The following is a 19,396-nucleotide window of genomic DNA, read 5'->3' as shown; positions in this document are numbered from 1 at the left end:
ATCCTGTCAGAATTTCCTTCCATGTGCTTTGTATGACAGGAGTAGTACAGAACAGATTAAGTAAGTGAAGCCATGTCTGACCTTTTGCTTCCACTCTTGGAATTTATTCCTTTATAGAGGCCTTTTAAACCATACTTTATAGGCTTTCTGTTGTTTGCTTTAAATTTCCCTGAGTCTATACTTCAACAGTAGTCTGAACTCTGAAACCCACTTTTGAACAACAGCAACAGAAAATAGAAGATGCTCAATTGTCTCCTTTGGCATAAGCTGTTAGTTTAACAATTTAAAAGGGTCACATAGAATTATTTATTTTGATTTGGGAAATACTGTTCTTTGGTAGTTAGAATTTAAATCTATGAGGAAAAAAATCACGGCCAGTTATTTATTGTGGTTAAACATACTGCTAAGGTGAAGAAGTGATTTAAAGGATTTGCACTCTATTTAATTATCTGTGTTCCATTGTGTTCCTCACAGTTCTCATCCACGGACTCCTTCAGGCTGGGAGGGCCTGTCTGTTTTCAATCCTTAATGTTCCATCTCCTGAGAGATGGAAGCAAAAGCCCTGATAATATTTCACTCTGCTAGAATTCTAGGGTGACAGCTGGGACATAGTTGTTAAAGGCTGGTGAAATTTTCAGTGCTATTTTCTTCATTTCTCCTCTGTTTCCTGAAAGGACATTTATAATCACAGTACAGTTGAGGTTGCAGGGGACCTCTGGAGATCATCTAGTCCAACCCCATGCTCAAAGCGAGATCAGTTACAGCAGGTTGCTCAGGGCCATGTCCAGTCAAGCTTTGAATATTTCCAAGGTTGAAGATTCCACACCTTCTCTGTGCAAACCCCTCCAGTGCCTTACCACTCCCACAGTGAAAAAATTCTCCCTTACTGCAACTCATGAGTGTTGTCCCTTGTTCTTTAATGCATGCCTCTGAGCAGAGTCTGGCTCTGTCTTCTTTATAGCCTTCTATTAGGTAGCTGAAAACAACAGTAAGATCTTCTGTGAGTCTTCTGTTCATAAGGCTGAACACACCCAGTTCTCACAGCCTCTCCATATTCACAATATGCTCCAGCTCCTGACCACCTTGGTTGTTCTCCACTGCACTCACTCCAATATGTCCATGTCTTTCTTGTACTGGGGAGCCCAAACCAGATCCTGCCTCACAATTACCAGATAGAGGAGAATAGCCACTGTCTTTGATCTGCTGGCTATGCTTTTGCTGCTATGGTCCAATATATGGATGGCCTTCTTCATTGCAGGGGCACACTGCTGACTCATACTCAATTTGGTGTCCACCAGGGCTCCCAGGTCTGTTTCTGAAAAGTTGTTTTCCAACCAGTCATTGCCTAGCCTGTACTGCTGTATAGGCTTATTGTGTCCCAGGTGCAGGAATTTGACTCTGTGGAACTTCATGTCATTTCTGTCAGTTTTTTTCTCCAGCCTCTGAAGGCCCATTCTGACTGGCAGCTCTACCCTGTGGCCTATCAGCAGTTTCCTTCATTACTTGACTGTTGCCTATGAATTTGGCAAGAGTGCACTTTGTCCTATCTTCCAGGTCATTAATAAAGATGTACTGAACATTATAGGCCTCAAGGGACCCTGCTAGTAACCAGCTGCCAGCTGTATTTTGTACTGCTGTTCACCACCCTGTGAACTCAGCAATCCAGCCAGTTTACAGCTATGCTGTAGTCCACATATCCAGTCCATTTCCCACCAGTTTGGCTGGAGGGATTTAATGGCAGGCTGTTCAGGGCCTTGCTACAGTCCAGGTAAACAATATTTACTCCACTCCCTTTGTTCACAGGGCCAGTCATCTCTCCACAGAACATGGTCAGGCTGATTAGGCACAGTCTGACCGTGGTAAATCCATGCTGGCTATTCCCAGTAATCTTCCTGGCCTTCATGTGCTTGCACACAGCTTCCAGGAAGGTAGGCTCCATAACCTTTCTGGGGACTGAGGTGAGGCTGATGGAACAGTAGTTCCCCCAGATCCTCCTCCTTGCCCTTCTTGAAAACAAGCATGGCATTTGCCTCTCCCCTGACTGCCATCACCTTGCAAAGACAACAGAGAAGGGTCTTGCAACTGCTTCAGCCAACCTTGGATGCAGCCCAGGTGGTTCCACAGTATGCCCTGTTGGCTTTGGTGGTCCCTAACTCAGTCCACCTTTCCTGTAAGTAAAGGATCACTCTCCCGGTCTCTGCCACTAGAGTTACTGATCTGGGAGGCCTGGGGACAAACTTTACCTGTAAAAACTGAGGCAAAAAAGGTATGGAGTATCTCAGCCTTTTCCACCTGCATTCTGCCTAGGTCCTGTGCCTCACTGAGCCATGGCCTCACAGTTTCCCTGGTCTTCCTTTTGTTGCCTGTGTATTTGTAGTAGCCCTTCTTGTTGCCCTTTACCAGATCCAAGTCCAGCTGAGCTTTGGCTTTCCCAATTCCATCCCTGCATGCGTGGGCCATGTTTCTGTATTCCTCCCAAGCAGCTCATCCCTGCTTTCACTATGTGTATGTGTTTGAGTTCTGTCAGGACTTCTCTGTTCATCTATGCCAGCCTTCTGCCACACTTGCTCGACTTTCTGCACATTGGATTGGACTGTTCTTGCGCTTAGAGGAAGGTGTCCTTGAAGATCAACCAGCTGTCCTAGGGTCCCTCTACCCTTGTGGGCCATGACCCTGGGGTTCCTGCCAAGTAGATCCCTGAGCAAGCCGCAGTCCACGGTCCTCAAGCCCAGGGTTGTAACTCTTCTATTTGTCTTGCACTCTTCTCTCAGTTTCTTAAACTCCACCAGCCCTTGGACATTACAGCCAAGGTTACCATCAGCCTTTGCCTCCCTGATGAGTTCTTCCTTGTTCGTCAGTGACAGGTCCAGCAGAGCACCTCCCCTAGCCGGCTCATCGACTGCTCGTGTGAAGAAATTGTCCTCTACAGTCTCCAGAAACCTCCTGGACTGCTTGAACCTGTTACCACCAGCTACGGGGGTGGTTAGAGCTCCCCATGAGCACCCAGGCCTGCCATCATGAGGCTTCATCCAGCTGTCTAAAGAAGGCTTCCAACTACTTGCTCTTCTTGATCAGGCAGCCTGTAGCAGATACTGCTGTGAAGTCTCCCATGTTGGTCTGTTCTCTGATCTTTACCCATAAGCTCTCAACTGGCTTTTCACCTGTTCCAAGGCAAAGCTCCATGCATTGAAGCCACTCCTCTGCATAGAGGGCACTTGTACAAATTGGCACACTCAGAAGCCTGAAAGAAATTGTAAAACTGTATCTGTGCAATTAGCTAAAATTAAAATTCTCTCCCAGGCCTAGCATCAGAACACTAACACCAGTATTTCAGCTTTGGGAGAAAGTAATCTAAATGCTTGACATTTCCAGCTGTAATTACATTAATCCCTAAGATGCGTCCATTTTTAGCATATACTTGTTAAAAACACTCTTCTCTGCTGTACGTTTCCTGGTTTATGTACCATGTTTTCTGGTGTATGGTGTGTACTTTCCCCAAGAGAGAGGAGAGGGATGTTTAAATGTCTTTTATGTTCTAACAACAACGGTTGGTGTAGTTGGTAGTGCCACCATGCCATTGGCAACAATAGGTGTGGTGGCAGCCTCTGGAGTCCAGTGTTTCTCTTTCGTAGAGGTGGGGAGGTTGCCCATAGAGCAGTGTGTAAGACACCTCAAGAAATGCTATCATTTATTTCTTCTTTGCATTTTGATTAATATGAAATTTCTGACTTCTGTAGTTGATAAAAGGTGATTTGTCTAACTAAACTATAACACTTCAGTCTGTCTTTTTGCCAAAATAACTTGCCAACTTGTTTTTCCTGTGTAATGCCATTGCCAATGATGGTTTTTCTACCAAGGTGAGCTCTGTCTAAAGATTTGTATTGAATTTGGATTGTGGCCATGTATGCACTTTTTCTTGGATCACAGGGAAAAAAAAAAGAAAAAAAAAGCTGCCATTTACCTTCCCACTGTTTCGTTTTCAAGAACCTTCTGGGTGCTGTCAGTGCAGCATAGCCAGTCTTTTGTGCGTGTTTTTAAGTTTCAGTATGAGGTATGTGCTGAGGCATACTGTCCAGAGCTGTGTTCCCCTGGATCCTCTTAGTCATGCATTAGTTTATTATGAACAAACAAAATCAAACAGAAGATGTAGTGAAGAGTATATGGAAATGACACCTATATTTTTTTTTAGAAGAAGAAATGAGAAACTTACTTGTGCAGGAATTCTAGAGGACTTCTGTCTTGTCATTGTTAGGTGATCAGTTGTGTGGACAAAAGCTTCCCAATACAGATATGATATTTGTCTGCCACAATAAAAACAAATCTTATTCTCCTAATTTCCATGTTCTTGAAATAATGAGCATTTATTATTTTTTTAATGCAAACTTTTACATTATGCATTTAGCTGTTCTACACCTTATCAGCTTTAACTCATTTTCCAAAGAAACTGATAAAAGGCTATTTTCAAAGTGTTTTGCTGTGAAAGTGTGAAAAATTTGAATTAGTAGGCCCCAACTACAATTGCTAACAAAACTGTGTTTTGAATTGAATTAACTAAGAAACACAACTAACTGTTTGCTTTTATATTAAGGAAATAACCAACAAGAGTTCTGTAATGCTTACGGAGTGGGTCATTTGCAGCATGATGCTTTGTGTTGATAACATCACATTAACTCAGCAAGCATCCTCAAAAAGGTATAAAGTGGAATTTGTATGTTGTGGTACGTGTGCTTGATGTACATTATCCATTCATATGTGGTTTATTAGTAGATGAAATTTTTGTATCTCTTTTTCCAAAATATGAGATAAGCAGAAATAGTTCAACGCAATCAGAACTTTAAGTCCTTTAAAAAACATTTCAATATTAATTTCTATTCAATAATTCTGTTGCTTGATAGTCATACTTACTAATGATACAGGTCTTTTCCATGGTGCTTGGTTTAGATCACTCAGATTTTCTATGAATCTGAATTTGTGAACTTCTGAGCTAAGCAGGAATGTAGAAAGGCTTTGTTTTGGTAATGCTTTTATCAGCATTATCTCACTGTGTGTGCTGGCTATGTTACACCCAGCTTGTGGGTAATAGCAAGATTGGGTTTCATAGGAAATACCATTTTAATAGGCATTTTAGTTTAGGACCTGAAGAAAGGACAAGAGCAGTGTATGGAAGGCCTGCGTTCAAGATCTGGTTCAGTCTCAAACATCTGTCCAATGCTGGGTGGAGGCATGAATAGAAAAGTTTTTTGTATTTGGAGGAAACAAGGGCATGGCTTTGAACTGAACAGCTTAACAGTATTAAACCTAATATTGGATCCTGTTCAGCAGAGTTACGGATTCTTATTTCAGATTTCTGCAGAGAAGAGTAAGCACTTTTAAACAAAAGAAAACCATTCTGAAAACAAAGTATTCTAATATAGAAATCAAAAAAAAATATGTGAAAAAGCTGAAACTGTAATCCAACATTTTCAGATGTCCTTTCACCTTTCAGTGTAATTTGTTGATGTCTCCCAACAAAGTCAGTTTTATATCTAAACCTTGGATTTTGATGATTAAAAGTAGTCATCACTCATAGAGGTTGTACAAGCCCATGTGTGGGAAGAAGTGCTTAACATTTCCAGTGTTTAAAAATGCGTCTGAGTATCCCTTTATCACAACAGTTAAATTTTTTTTGAATGGTAGAATAAAATACTAATACATCTTTAACACAAAAAATTCTAAACAGCTAATTCCAAACCATGTTTGTGTGAATGTGACTTAAAAGTGCAGTAATGTAACACCTGCTGGTCTTGCCTGTAGCAAGCGTTTTGTTCTCTGTGTGTAAAATACGCAGCAGAATCACAGAATCATACAGTCATAGAATGGCCTGGGTTGGAAGGGACCTTAAAGATCATCTAGTTCCAACCCCCCTGCCATAGGCAGGGATGCCACCCACTAGATCAGGTTTGCCAGGGCCCCGTCCAGCCTGGTCTTGAACACCTCCAGGGATGGGGCATCCACAGCTTCTCCGGGCAACCTGTTCCAGTGCCTCACCGCCCTCTGAGCAAAGAATTTCCTCCTAATATCCAATCTCCTCAGAAAGGAGTCCTTCTTCACAAGAAGGCTTCCTTAGCAGAGCACATACTGTGTGTCTGATAAATTTTATTTAAAGAACTAGTAAGAATAGTCCTGAAACAGTGTGTGATGGCTACCAGTATTTTTTTTCAAGAAAACTTGAATTTTTAGATTGTATACAGATGACCTGTCAGACAGAACCACTACCTCCTGCTCTTTTCTTCTGATGTGGTGTTTTAGAGATTTCCCTACTCTTTTTGGTCATCATATGCTAGCTGTTTACAACCTTGTACCTTTGTGGTTAACTCTTCAGAGAGGAAGCACTATGCAGCTCCAGATATCATTTCTGAGTGAACGATGGGAAATAAACCTGTTAGACTAATGTTAAAGGAGTTTTACGGTGAAACGTTCAAGCTGAAAGGTTAACTAAAACAGATGTAGTTTGCAGTGGCAACTTGCACAAAAGCTCCATTTAATGTCTTGCCAGCAATGGCTTTTGTGCATGCTCTGCTCTGGCAAGCTTTACGAGTTGCTGCTTTCCTAGCAGATCTTCTTAGAGCAATGAAATCTCTGTCAGTCAAACGCCTTCATCTGCTAATCTATCTTGTTCTCTTTATGATTGTTTATAGGGATATTGTATTTTCTTTAAGTTTTACATTATAATATTTTTAAGACTGTTGGGACTATGATCATGTACACATCTCAGGTTTTCCCAGTAAATTTAAGAGTTGTTTCCCAGTGACGGCAAGTATGCAGATGTACGTATCTTCTGTTCATAAGGTAACCAGTCATAGTGTCGTTTTGGAGAATAATTCATGGGTAAGTCTAGCAAAACAGAAAACAGTTGTCAAGGCCACAGTAGTGTGCTTCTCATGCCGTCTCTGGATTTGCACTGAAGTTGGGGAGAAATGTGTGTCTGAGGTGGTTGTAGAATTTGAACCCTGAAGGTATTACTGGGTCTGAGGTGGTTGTAGAATTTGAACCCTGAAGGTATTACTGGTGCATGTCAGGATTTCCTGATGCCTGTAGCCAAATAATAAAGAAATTTTCAGAAATAAAATCCTGTTATGAGGGAATTAGTAATGGATCATCAGATTCTGTACTGTGTCACAAATGGGTATAAATAGCAGGTATGTATTGTGAAATTAATCAAAAATTTCTTTGGAACTATGGCAGGCCCAGGCCGGACATCTCCCTACCTGAGAACTTCGGCAAAGATGAAGCCAATAGAAGAAAGCGTTGAAGATGACGTCTTTGAAGCACCATCGGCTGATAAGCTTGAAGTCCAGCGGCTGCCTTAAACAGATCTGTCTTCGGATGTGCAAGAGCTTGTACAAAGCTCCAGAGCAAGAGGAAGAAGCTTAAATGGGAAGGAGTCTGGAAGCTAAAAACATCTTCCCACAATTGAATTTACCACAGCATATGTTGGTGGCTTCTAGACAGAAGTGCCACACTTTTATTTTACTTCTAAATAAAAATAAAACAAACTCATATGGGTTTTATTTTTGTTTTCTGGACATGGGTATTTGCTTTGTTTTTACTTTGGCTCTTGCTGTTACTAATTTAGAATACAGTGGCTGACTAGCCTGAAATTTCTAGAGACTAACTTGGTGCAGAATATCTGAAGATTTATTTCTGTAAGATTCTTAGAAGCTTGTATTTTAGTGCTTTTCAGTGGGAGATTTTAAAGTTATGTTTCCAAAGCTGTGTTGTTTTTACCTAATATGTTGTGAGTCTCCTGTGAAACAATACACATACTATTCTGCTTATATTGGTAGGTATTTGCCTCTAATTCTGGCATTTCCTAACCTGACTGCTTGACTCCACAGTTGTAATAGTGACTTTTTTTTTTTTGGCCAAATACTTAAATTTAATGTTAAATGTAATGTTTCCAACCTTAACTTTTTCTTCTTTAGGTAAACGTATTAATACTGAAGTCTCAGTTGGGCAACCACTTTTTTTTTCACAGAAGAAAGTCTAACAAAGTCTAAAGAAGTCACATCAGCCCATCTGTGCCAAACATGCCTCTCTTTTACAAAGCTGTGTCGGTTCTAGTGCCTCTCCAGGAAGGGACTTGTTGATTTGCTTTTTTAAGATGGGCAAAAATATACGCTTTTCCTTAGTCTTATCTGCAGGGTGATTGATTTGTTGTGGATTAATCTTTGCACACAACAATACATGAGGTATAGATGACGGTTGGTGCAGGAAATTCAGCTCCAACCGTCCAAGTGCGCCTGCTGCAAGTGAAGGGAAACGCTATGTTATAGTGGGAGGCGTTGGGAAGTCTTTGTCATAGGCACTTGTAGCAGCCCTGCCTGTGATAAGTGGGGATACATAGATGGTAGCTGTCATTCTGTGCTTTGCAGTTTGTTGTTTAACAAGTAGTATATTTTAACTAAACAGAATATAGATAGTATTTCATTTAGCATATTGCACAAAAATCCACTAGATACAATAATAGAAGTTCAGCATAAGTCCGCAAGCAGTCTGAGGTGTTAAGAGTCTGTTTCTGCTCTGTTTTCTGTCACTCCATTTTAATTCTAAAATTCATCCTGGCGAAGCATCCTTGAATCATCCTGCATCTGAGTTATGTAACCCATTTGTTGCCTTTCCAAAAGCTCATGCAGCATCAAAATGCACACTTACATGACTGGAAGTTTGACCTGCATTGTCAATGTTCTTGTTTCTGTGAGTTTAAATCCAGTGTTTAACATTACGTCAATGTGTATTGTTGCTTGCTCAGGTTTACATTATTAAAAATGTCCCACTGAGGCGAGACATGGTTACTACTTTGTGAAAACAGATGTAAAATATCTTTACAGTATAGTAAGTCAAGTGTACCATGTTTTTAGTGGCTGGCTGTTAAATACTAGCAATGAAACGAATTATACCATGACCAAAAATACAATAGACAAGAAAACTGAATATAGTAGAAAGAAATATGAAGTATTCTCTATACAATAAAGTGCATAGTGAAGGAGAAATACTTATCCTCATAACTCCAGCAGATGCTGGAGGCCTGTTTGAGTTTTGTGATGTCCCATTTCTTTTAATACAAACAATAACAACTATATAACAATTCTGTGGGATTAATTATGGAGTGAGCGGGTTAGTTAGGCTGGGACCCCTGCACGTCATCTGATCCAGCCTCCTGCCCAAAGGAGGCTCAACTTCAACGTGGGTGGAAATGGTGGAATGAGGGAGACAAAACTATTGACAGGTGCTGTTACAGGAACCTGGCTGCTCGTGAGTATCGCATGTCTAAAATGCTTACGTTCCTTTGGATTACAACACAGCCAGACTTCGTAAATAAAACAATTCCATATATATTTGCAGGTTTTACTTGCAATTAAAAAAGCTGCGATTAAAAAGCTGCATCAGTAACAAAACGGTGAGAGCTTCACGGGTTGATAGGGGTATGCTTCTTCACTCCATGCACAAGCTTCAAGCTCTGCATAAGAAGGGATGTTTTACTCCCATTCCAGATAAAATGATCCCAATTGGTAGCGCACACCAGTTGGAAGAAGGATGTTGCCACATGATTTTTAGTGGTTAAGAATAAAAAAAAGATCACATAACAAGGTAATTTGATCATGGTGAAAACATGCAAAGAACAAACAAACAAAAACCAGCCGCATCTTTCTGGATTAAAACCAGTAGATCTACACACAAGAAGCAAGTGCAGCAGTTGGAGGTCAGAAAGAGCGTGGCTCTGTCTCTGAGGTTGCCTCTTAGATACAGGGAGGGCAAGAGAGAAAACAGGAACTATTTTACTTACTAGGGAGGAGATGCAGGGAGCCGTGTCCTTGTCCCGGTATAATTTTCTCTAAATTCTACCAGTTTTCAAACTCCTTTAAGGAGGAAAATTAAGCTACTGGAATAGACCTCATATAGCTTAATAAGCGAATAACCAGGAAACCCAGAGTGGCTGATGTAAAAAATAATCACTTCTTCTCCTCTTCTTCCCCCTGCAGCACACTCATTTCTTATGTATTGTTACAAATTCAATGCCGGGAGAGATTGCATCTCCAGAGCAGAATTTGTTTTAAGGATCAGAGAGGCTCTGCAGGAGCAGGGCTCTGTACACAGGCTGTGCATCCCAGCCAGTTGTTGGCTGCTTGGGGTAGGAACCAGGCCATCTCTGTGCCTACAAAGCATCACACATGCTAATGACACTACAGCAATAACGCTGCAAAAAATGGCAAATAACGGTGTTAGACTATGGGAAGCAATACATTATATACATAAAAATATATGGCTGGATATTTTAAAATTCCTGTTGAAGGGGTAAAATGAATAGCAAATGCTTACTTGATGTACACAACTTGCAAAGTCTATTTACCTTTCTTCCTGTTGTTTCAAATGGAGTTGTTTCCGAGGCAACAGAGAGGTTAAAGTAGGCTATAGCCTGCTTTTCTGTATTTAATGAGGCACCACTTTCCATTGCTGCTGCAGAAGGTAAGTAAATGCATCCTGTAATAATTCAGATTTAAAGGGGTGTTTGTGTGCATGGGCAGAGGACAGGCTGTAAACCCATTGCTGGCTCATTCCAAGGTGTGACTGGTAAATCAAACATAAAACAACGTGTACTTTTAAATCATAACATCATGTTGGGTTGGTCAGAACTTTCACTGTGCAGCAGATGTGAATTATATGGACAAATAGTTCATTTTACTAACCAGAATGCCTGTGGGGAAAGAAAAAAAAAAAAAAAAAAAAAAAGTACTTCATCACAATGTATTTTTATATTTTTTCAAGAATTCTTTGATTTTGGTGCTTGTAGTAAAACATACATTAAATGTCGTGTTCCTCAGGGGCACAAAACTAAGAAGTGTTCATTGGCTGTATCGATAACTGTCTTAGGGAACCATTTCAGAGCCTGTCCTGCTCTCACCAGCCAAGCGCTGTGTGTCTCGTGCCGAAATCGTGTGGCGTGAACTTCATGAGGAGTTGACCCAGCAGCTCCTCAGCTGTGACTCATACATGTAAGAGCACGCATACTCCTATCCCAGGAGGTAAATCTGCATTGAAGGCGTTGTCTAAAGATTGGAAAAGATAACTTGGGCATTTTCAGGGGATTCAGAAAGTAGATGGGCAGGTGAAAGTGTGCTCCAGCTGCAGAGCTGGGGGGCCCGAAGCGCCTGGTGAGCAGTAACGAAGGGTGCTACGTGCTGCCCACGTTGCATTGCTGCAGCTTGGGAAACAGCCCCCAGGGTCTAGTCCATGACTGATGCTTGCAGTAAATAGTACGCTTAGAACTGATCAAAATGATTAGTGATCAAAAGTGTTTCAATAATATGTAAGTAGTTCAGATAACCCTGTTGTTTTGTTTGTTTTATGGTAGACTTTATAAATAAGTATATATTTATAAATATATTTAATCTTTAAAAAATAAAGTGATGAACTGGTATGCAAATACTAAATACCTTTTTTTTTTTTTCCTATAGTATTTCCATTTAAGAAATAAGCACAATTCAATTATAATCTCCTTGTGGAAAATGGGCTAGTTCATTTGATGTATGCATTAGAAAGCAAAAATATTACAACATAAGCACTTCAGTAAATACATTGAAGAGTGGGAATGCTGAGGCATTGGCAAGGGCTCAGCTCTTCAGTAAATTTCTAGCATCTAGGTAGAGCCTATTGCAAAGGTAAAGTCTCGTATCTTCATATGTGGAAGGCAGCAATTTCATAAGCAGTGTTGGGCTTGATGTAGATTAGATTGGGCTTGGTACAGATAGATTGATGAATCATTTTGATGGAGTTTTGGGAAGTGAAATCATAGTGACACGTTTTAATGTTGTTACTGGAATAACAGCAACAGTTACTTTAATTATTGTTTCAGAAATGTGGTCATAGGAAGTACCTCTGAATAAAATGTTTTTCTGTCTCTTGTGCAATGCTGGGCACAGCTGCTTCTGATTAAAGGGGAATGGGTTCTCAGTACTTATGGGATTAATAAAAGAAGACAAACCATCTTAATTAATTAGTCCTGACATTTAAGCTTCCTGAGAGCATGACGATGATAATATGAGGGTCATTAGAGATTACAGAGAGGCAATACCAAAGCAAAAGTTGCAGGATTTTTCAGTATTGATTGGAAACCTATCTGTACACTTCTAAAAAGGAGAGCACTGCAGACTGACTGCCTGAACAAAGTGGCAAAAGTTGATGGGCTCTTGTTTAACAGAACAGATTACTTCAGATGATAAGGTCATTTAGAATAAAGCATTTTCAGCAAGCTTAAGCGTTAGCTGAATTTTAAGTTCACAAGAACATTTATTTAGCACTTAATATAAAATGTGTGTTACAAATCTAAGTCACAGCCATGGCATGAGTACGTGTTTGGTAAATAACTCTGGAAGCCTGAGAACACCTGTTTTCTTTTTCAGAAACCTCTTTAAGACCCACAAGCCATAACTTGAGTAGAAATCAGGGCTTTGCACAGGGATGGACGTAAGCTGGGTTACAGTCTCCAGCCATCTACTTCAGCTATCAGATGCCTCAAATGAACACTGTTCAGCCCTTGCAATTTACCGTACTTGCGTTCCTCCTTAACTTTCTCCTTGGGGATTAATGTCTGTTATGGCCACATCCTGGTTTCCTGTGCAAAGTGCTTTTGGGATAACAATTCCCCATCATCCTTTGTAGCAAAAGCAGATCAAAAGCAATGCCTCTTGAAATGCATCCACTTGTATGCTATTGCATCAATACTGTTTTGTTCACCGGTACTCAGTGCTTTATTCTGTTCCAGAAAACTGTGGAGTTTAATAATAGTATAGACATAGCCTGCCAAAAATGCTGTGAAGTATTATGAATCTTTTACACTCTTAAATGCAGAAGAAAGCATACTCTCCTTCATTTAAAAAAAAATAAAATCCTAATCACACCACCCTCTGCAATTTGTGCTTTTTCTTATTGTTCAGCATGTGTGGACTTCCCTCCATATGAGGTGAAACTCACAAGCAGCAGGCAAAATGATTTACAATGAAGGGAAGAAGCAAAAATGATAGTATATTAAATGCTCTAACAGAATGAAAACACATTTCTGTTCTTATTCCATTCATGTGGAGGTGACTTATGGTGACAGATCTGTCTAGATAGAAATAAAATAAAACCCAGGCAGCTATCTGATTGCATTTGTCCAGACTGGGAAGGTTCATAAACTGCAGGATCTCAGGTAAATTGGAAAAGGCTGAGAAACATTTATAATATGTGTTGCTAAACACAAACTAAACTTTTTTTTTTTTTTTTTTTTTTTAAACCTGATGACCTCCAATTGTTCCACGCAGGTGTACTCAGGAAAGCTGCAGGTGATGCTGTTCTTCATCTAGGCTGCTGGTTTGGACCTAGAAAGGACATGTATCACACCTGCTCCTCACTAAATGGGACACCACAGTGGCATTGTCCTGATTTCTAAAGGCTTTGCGATGAGCGTGGGGGTGTAATACATGCAATTACTTCCAAGGGACTGAGACGGGAACTTGTTCCTTCCTTCTGCTCAGATAGGGCTCTGAAGAGCTCTTGTTAGGCATTAGTGAAATGTCTTAAAAACACAGCATTATCACTCTGTTCATATTTCCCCATCATGCCTCCACCACCGTTTCCCTTTCCTGGAGCACACAACCATTGGCCTGTGCCAAAGCACAGCTGGGAGCAAGCTGGGAGCTGGGTGGGGAGAATGGGTTTTTGTTCTTTTTTTTCCCTCAGCACAGGGATTGCACTAGGACCAGCAGCAAAGGGCAAGCCCAGGTGGAGATGGGCCACTCATTTGGCTGGGTGTGAGGAGAGAAGAGTGAATGGAGACAGCAAAAGCAAGTCAATAGGTGGGTGTGTCTTCTCAGACTTGAGCTGGGTCATCTCCTGTGGCTTCCCTGTATGCTTGGGGAAACCCTCTGAAGTTGTGTGGATGCGCTTAAACTGTGGCCACTGCTGTGGTGCTTGTCTGTGTGCTCTTATCTGCAGGCTGTGGAGATGCAGGTGAGCCCAAGTGCAGCATAAAGGGTCTGTGTAGCCCCTGAGGCTTATATATTCATGTAGTCCTGTCCTTAGAAATAAGGCTGGAAATGTTCAGTTTGGAAATGAGGAGACATTTCTTCTCAGAAAGAGCGGTCAGGCATTGGAATGCATTGCTCAGGGAGGTGGTGGCGTCACCGTCCCTGGGGGTGTTCAAGGAAAGGTTGGACCTGGTGCTTAGGGACATGGTTTAGTGGGTGACGTTGGTGGGAGGGGGATGGTTGGACCAGATGATCTCGGAAGTCTTTCCAACCTTAATGATTCTATGATTCTGTAAGGCCAGACTTACTCCTATGTTCCAGCTGGCGTTTCATTTTTGCAAGTGTGAGGATGAATTGCAATGATTCAATTTTGTCTATAATGAAAAGCTCTGTTGTGAGGACTGTAAAATTGAGTTCCTCTTCTGGAAACCCTCTGAAGAACCGAAGCTCATACATGTGTTGTTGGGGTGCCTGGCTGGCTGTCTCTTTCCTGCTCCCTTCCCTCCGTCCTTCTTTGGACCGAATCTGGCAGTAGGGAGAGTTGTCAAAGGAAACTTTATTATGCTTATTTGTAGATTTTGATATATTCATTTGTAGACAATATAATTAGCAACAGCAGCTCTGATCAGAGTCCCTGAAAATCTCACATGGACATCAGCTAGCATTATATTTGAAAGAGAGCCATCTAATAAATTACTGCTTCTGTTGACTTAGAGTGCATTGAACATAAAACCTTTTTCTTTTCACGCACAGAGTGTGTTGTAAAATGCCCTACAGAATGTGGAAGAAATACATAACATTACCTAAATGTCAAAGGGAAAAATCATATCACTCAAGTAGGAAAAAAAAAAAAAAAAGGTGGAGTTCTTTAACAAGTTATTACCCCCCCTCCCCCCCCCCCCCCCCCCCAATTTGTCTTAGGTTTTCTTTAATTGCAATAAATTTAGTACTATGAGCTCTTCCTGAGGAGTCGGGGAAGTAAAAGACCAAGAAATGGTATTTTTAATGTGTGTTTCATGATGCACTTAAGATTTTCTCAAGCCTCTTTAGCCAATATCTGCTCCCTCAGCTGCCTTCTCCTACAAATAGGAGGTCTGAGTCTTTGCAGGTGAGAAGCAAACAGACAAATAGAGTAACTTTTTAAAGCAGCATTGTCTGTAAGCAAATCTTGTTATAACAAGATGAGTTGACTTTATTTTTATTTTTGTCTTAGCAACTGAGAACCCTGTTTTCTCATTTTGTTTTTTACATCCTTTTCCTCACAGAACAGACATACTTAGTTAATCTCCTAGAGGATTCATGGATATGTGGTTGGTTTTTCGGTTGTATTTTTTCTATCTGTGTTTCTATCCATCTAAATAGGTCAGTCGGAGCTAATTACAGTTTGTCTGTAAATCACTTACGGTATATTAATTTCAGATCAGTTTATTTTTTTGCATTGACTCTCTTAATGTGTGGACACTGCTAAATTTTAGTTTTTATCTCCACTCACCGTAAACATCTCTAAAGATATATTGCTTTGCAAATGTTGCCTTGAAGATGGAAGCAGCGAGGGGACCGAATTAGTGACTCTGCCACATGTACCTTGTCAGGCTCGGGAAGGTGGAGCTGGGAGGCAGCATCTCACCTTAGAGATTGTGTTCAGGTCTGTTCCTAAACTGCTTCCAGACTGCACTTATCCAGCACAAAGGCACTTCTTCCAGTGCAGTCTAATGGCACGACTAAAGCTGAACTCTGACAGAAACTAGGTGTGTATGCAGGCTCCTTGAAATTTGTGCCGCTTTGCTCAGCGGAGGAGGAATCTAAAAACTTCTCATGTCAGAAGATGGAAATGCAGATAAACAGCAGCCTCTGCTGGGGACGAAATTCGCATGCTTTTTGCAGATGCTGTCAATGTGACTGGGGACGCCACAAACACCAGCTAATTAGAAAGACATTGATTTGGGAAGGGCTGTGGAAGCGCACACAGCCTTCAGGCTTGGTGATGAGCCAGATGAACTCAGAGTGTGTCTCATGGAGCCCAAAGTAAGTGATGGAGGGAACATTTTAGGTTTGGGTAAGTATCAAGTGTAGTTACGACCACAGACTTCTGTGGGAAGAGGAGGAACTACAAAAACAAGCAGAATCACATTGACATTGGTAGATCGGTAGCTATCCCGGCAACTACTTCACCACATGGCTGTTCCCATTAAAGATGCACGTAGCTACAAATGTACCACGGGTGACAACACTGCTCACATCTCACATTTCTCTTCCTGATTCCTGCCTTCCTCTTAGAGACGCCTTCTCTATCTCTGAGTTAAATGCAATACAGCGCGCTGAAGAAAGACACAGGAAAATCAATTGTGCAGTCAGCAACTTAATCACGTCCTGGAGGGAATGATCACTGAGCTATTTGTGTCCTGGAGCAGTTGGTCTGAGCACTGTTCTCCTCCAGTATTGCATCCATCACAGTACGCGGTGCATTTAGAAGCAGTGAAAAGTGCTGACTGCTGAAAGTAATGGAAATCCCCAGCAGAGTTGAGCTGAAAAAGAAGATGATGCATGTAAACAGTACAGGAAATATTTTAACAGCTTTTGAAGTGTAGGGAGAAATGATTTCTCTTTTCCAAAGAGGGAAATGTTTCTGGAGAATTTCCACTGTCATCTGGCACTCTCCAGCTCTAAGCTAAACGTCAGTTTTGAAAATCAAGCCCTCTACCTGCTTTCTTACGCTCTTTCTGTTTTCCTCACCAGCTTTGTAGACCAAATATTGTGTACGTTAACTCTAACACACTGATTTTCAAGCCCAGCTCTGGGTTGTGCTGTGGAGAGAAAAAGATGGCATCTACTGAGCTGTTACTAAAGGCACTTTGGTATCAGCAGCATGGCTTTTGGGGAATGCCCTGTTCATATGAGGACTGATGGGTGGGAGTCCTGGGCTTGCGTACAGCTAACCTGTGTAAAACTGCTGCAGAAGGAAGCAGCTTCTAGGGGTCTTTTTTTTTTTCTTCGGCTTTGGACTTGGTGCTAGTCTTCGGACTGTTTGCTAGTCCCTTTGAGTCAGCCTCCTTTGTAATAGGAGGCTGCTGAAAGAGAGGCAAACACACTTGCTTCTTTCAGGCCATCCTTATAGCTGGCATCCTTTTTGCATTTATTACTTGCACCAGAAGCTGTCACCTTCTGGTGTGATACCTTCAGCTAGAAAACTGCTCCAGCTGGCTCCTCGGCAGTGATGCCAGAACAGCAAATTCCCTCAAATGTTTGCTTATATGACGTTTTGAGGCACACACTCTCAAACTTCTTTCAGCAACAGTTGCCTGTTGTCGGTATGTATTCAGCAGCTGCTCCAGCACAGTTTTCATGTTTTTCTTCCAGTGCTGCCAAGGAATCCTTAGTCGCATTGGGGCCTCTGTAAACGCACTGTGCTCTGCTTGGCACCGCTGAAATCCACACCACGAATTGTGTGCGCTCTCCTAACCCTGCAGTGCCTCCACTTATCCCTTTTAGCTTCGTGCCACCTGCATTTTCTGCATTTCCACCAGAGATAAAGCTGGCTGTGTTGGCGTACAGGTAAACTGGGGGAGCGAAAGCCAAGGGCTCACCCTGCTGGGACACGAGCCGTGGGTCTGCCGTGCCCCAGGGAACGCAGGTCTGAGAGCAGCGGCTGTGTCCTTCTGGCACAATGAGGCTGTGTCATCGGGGTAGCTGGGAAAGCTCCTCGAAACCTCTCCTCCGCACAGATCTGTGCCTTGGGGCATACGGGCTTTTCTAGTTTCAGCTGTCAAGGAGAACAGCAGCAGAGGTTTTGGCATGTCAGGCGCCAGCTCCTTCTGTCTGGCAGGAGGAGCCGAGTGCATTAAGGAGATGGATAACTTGCCAGTGCCCGGCGGACAAAATCTAACTTTGGCCCCTGGGAATCAATCGTAAGACCAGCTCGCAGGCTGGGGAGGGGTGGTTAAAAATAGTTGCAAAACAACAGCCTACTTATGTATAACCCATATGATCCCACTTCTACTTGAGCTAAAAATCATGAGATTTCCACATGCCGTGGTTCCTCTTCTTTTTAGGGAGCATTCCTTGTGTGAGCAATGCGTGCCCTCAGGCTGTTCTCCTGCACTATGTGATGCTTGTAGCAGTGACCCTGTGGTGGTGTGTCTTCAGGTTGCTTCTGAATGGGCTGCGTGATGCACGTGGGCATCCCTTGCTCAGGGGATCCTGCTGTTGGGAGGCACACCTCCGAAATGGGCATCCCCGCACAGGGTGGTAAACATCATGTAAAATAAATTCAGCAGAGCTTCACAAAATCCTGGCTGAGGTGGGACCCCAACAGAGGTTGGACTGTGTGGCATCCTGGGTCTCCAAAAGGGCATCGGCAGCTGCCAGAGCTGATGCTTGGGGGCAGTGCAGGTGGTGGGGGCAGAGGTGAGCATCGCCTGGAAATGGCGACAAGCAGCCGGGACATTGGTGTTAATTATGCATTAAATTAAAAACAGTTGGAGATATAGAGGAGGCAGATGAGCGGATCTGAAAATTCACACAGCAGATGCCTTGCTATGCAATCTGGAGGAATGAGGCAATGCACAATAATTCAGGGGTGCATTAGATGTCCTCCAGCAACCCTGAACAACACTGGATGCAGGACGAAATGCAGGAGCACGTCTCCTGGCTTCTGGGCTCCTGGCACCGGTACTGGCAGTGCAGCTCCACCAGCCTGTTTTTTTGGGAAGGCTGGACACATTCTGGAGGCTGCTGAAGTTGCCCTGAAGTTGCAGTGAAGAGCCTTTAAGCCTTTTTAGGGATGCAGCGGCTTGTCGTCCGCGCTGACCTGTGACCCGGCTGCCAGGGCCGTGCTGCGAGCTGGTGAATGGAGACAGGGGTGGGACAGGGTCGTCACAGCGGGAGAACAAAGACAGACCTCTTTCTTCCTTTCATCTCAAACAGAGGAGCTAATTCGGGGAACCCTTCCGACAAAAGCTCACAGTGACCCAAATCCTTCCCACATTGACTCAACGGGGGCAAAACCAAGCTCAGAGCAACCGAGCGCACCCAACCCATATCGGGCAGCTTGGGTGGAGGCTTCGGAGGTGCTGGGTGAGGAGGGTGGGCGGGTGGGTGCTGGTGGCAGGGCTCAGGACCCTGTGAGGGCCCCCATGTCCTGCCGGCACCTCTCTGCAGGCAGAGGAAACCGGCCAGAGGAGGCTCCCGGCCTTCTTCTGTCTTCCCACCGGGCCTTCTTCTCATATCCCGTCGCTTCACTTTCTAGCCCGCTCGTTGTGGTGGTGGTGTGCCAGGAAATGGGTGATCTTGTTCTTGTTTTGAACGAGCCCGGTGTGTCCCTGTGTGGCTCACAGGGTTGCTTCTGGTAACCG

General features: G+C 42.7%; 1 protein-coding gene across 1 annotated transcript in view; it reads left to right on the top strand.

Moving 5' to 3' along the window:
* LOC121067827 (blood vessel epicardial substance-like) overlaps window positions 1-3,765 on the top strand; it is a 51,240-nt gene extending 47,475 nt beyond the window's left edge. The window contains 2 exon segments of the mRNA XM_040552700.1: window positions 2,859-2,873; window positions 2,876-3,765. Coding sequence (XP_040408634.1) covers window positions 2,859-2,873; window positions 2,876-3,021 — 161 coding nt within the window. The 3' untranslated portion in view covers window positions 3,022-3,765.
* The last annotated feature ends 15,631 nt before the right edge of the window (window positions 3,766-19,396 follow it).

This window comes from Cygnus olor, chromosome 3, assembly GCF_009769625.2.
Source record: "Cygnus olor isolate bCygOlo1 chromosome 3, bCygOlo1.pri.v2, whole genome shotgun sequence".
In the NCBI taxonomy this organism is placed as follows: Eukaryota; Metazoa; Chordata; class Aves; order Anseriformes; family Anatidae; genus Cygnus; species Cygnus olor.
The sequence above is the reverse complement of the archived record's forward strand: the minus strand, read 5'-3'. Positions and strand labels throughout refer to the sequence as shown.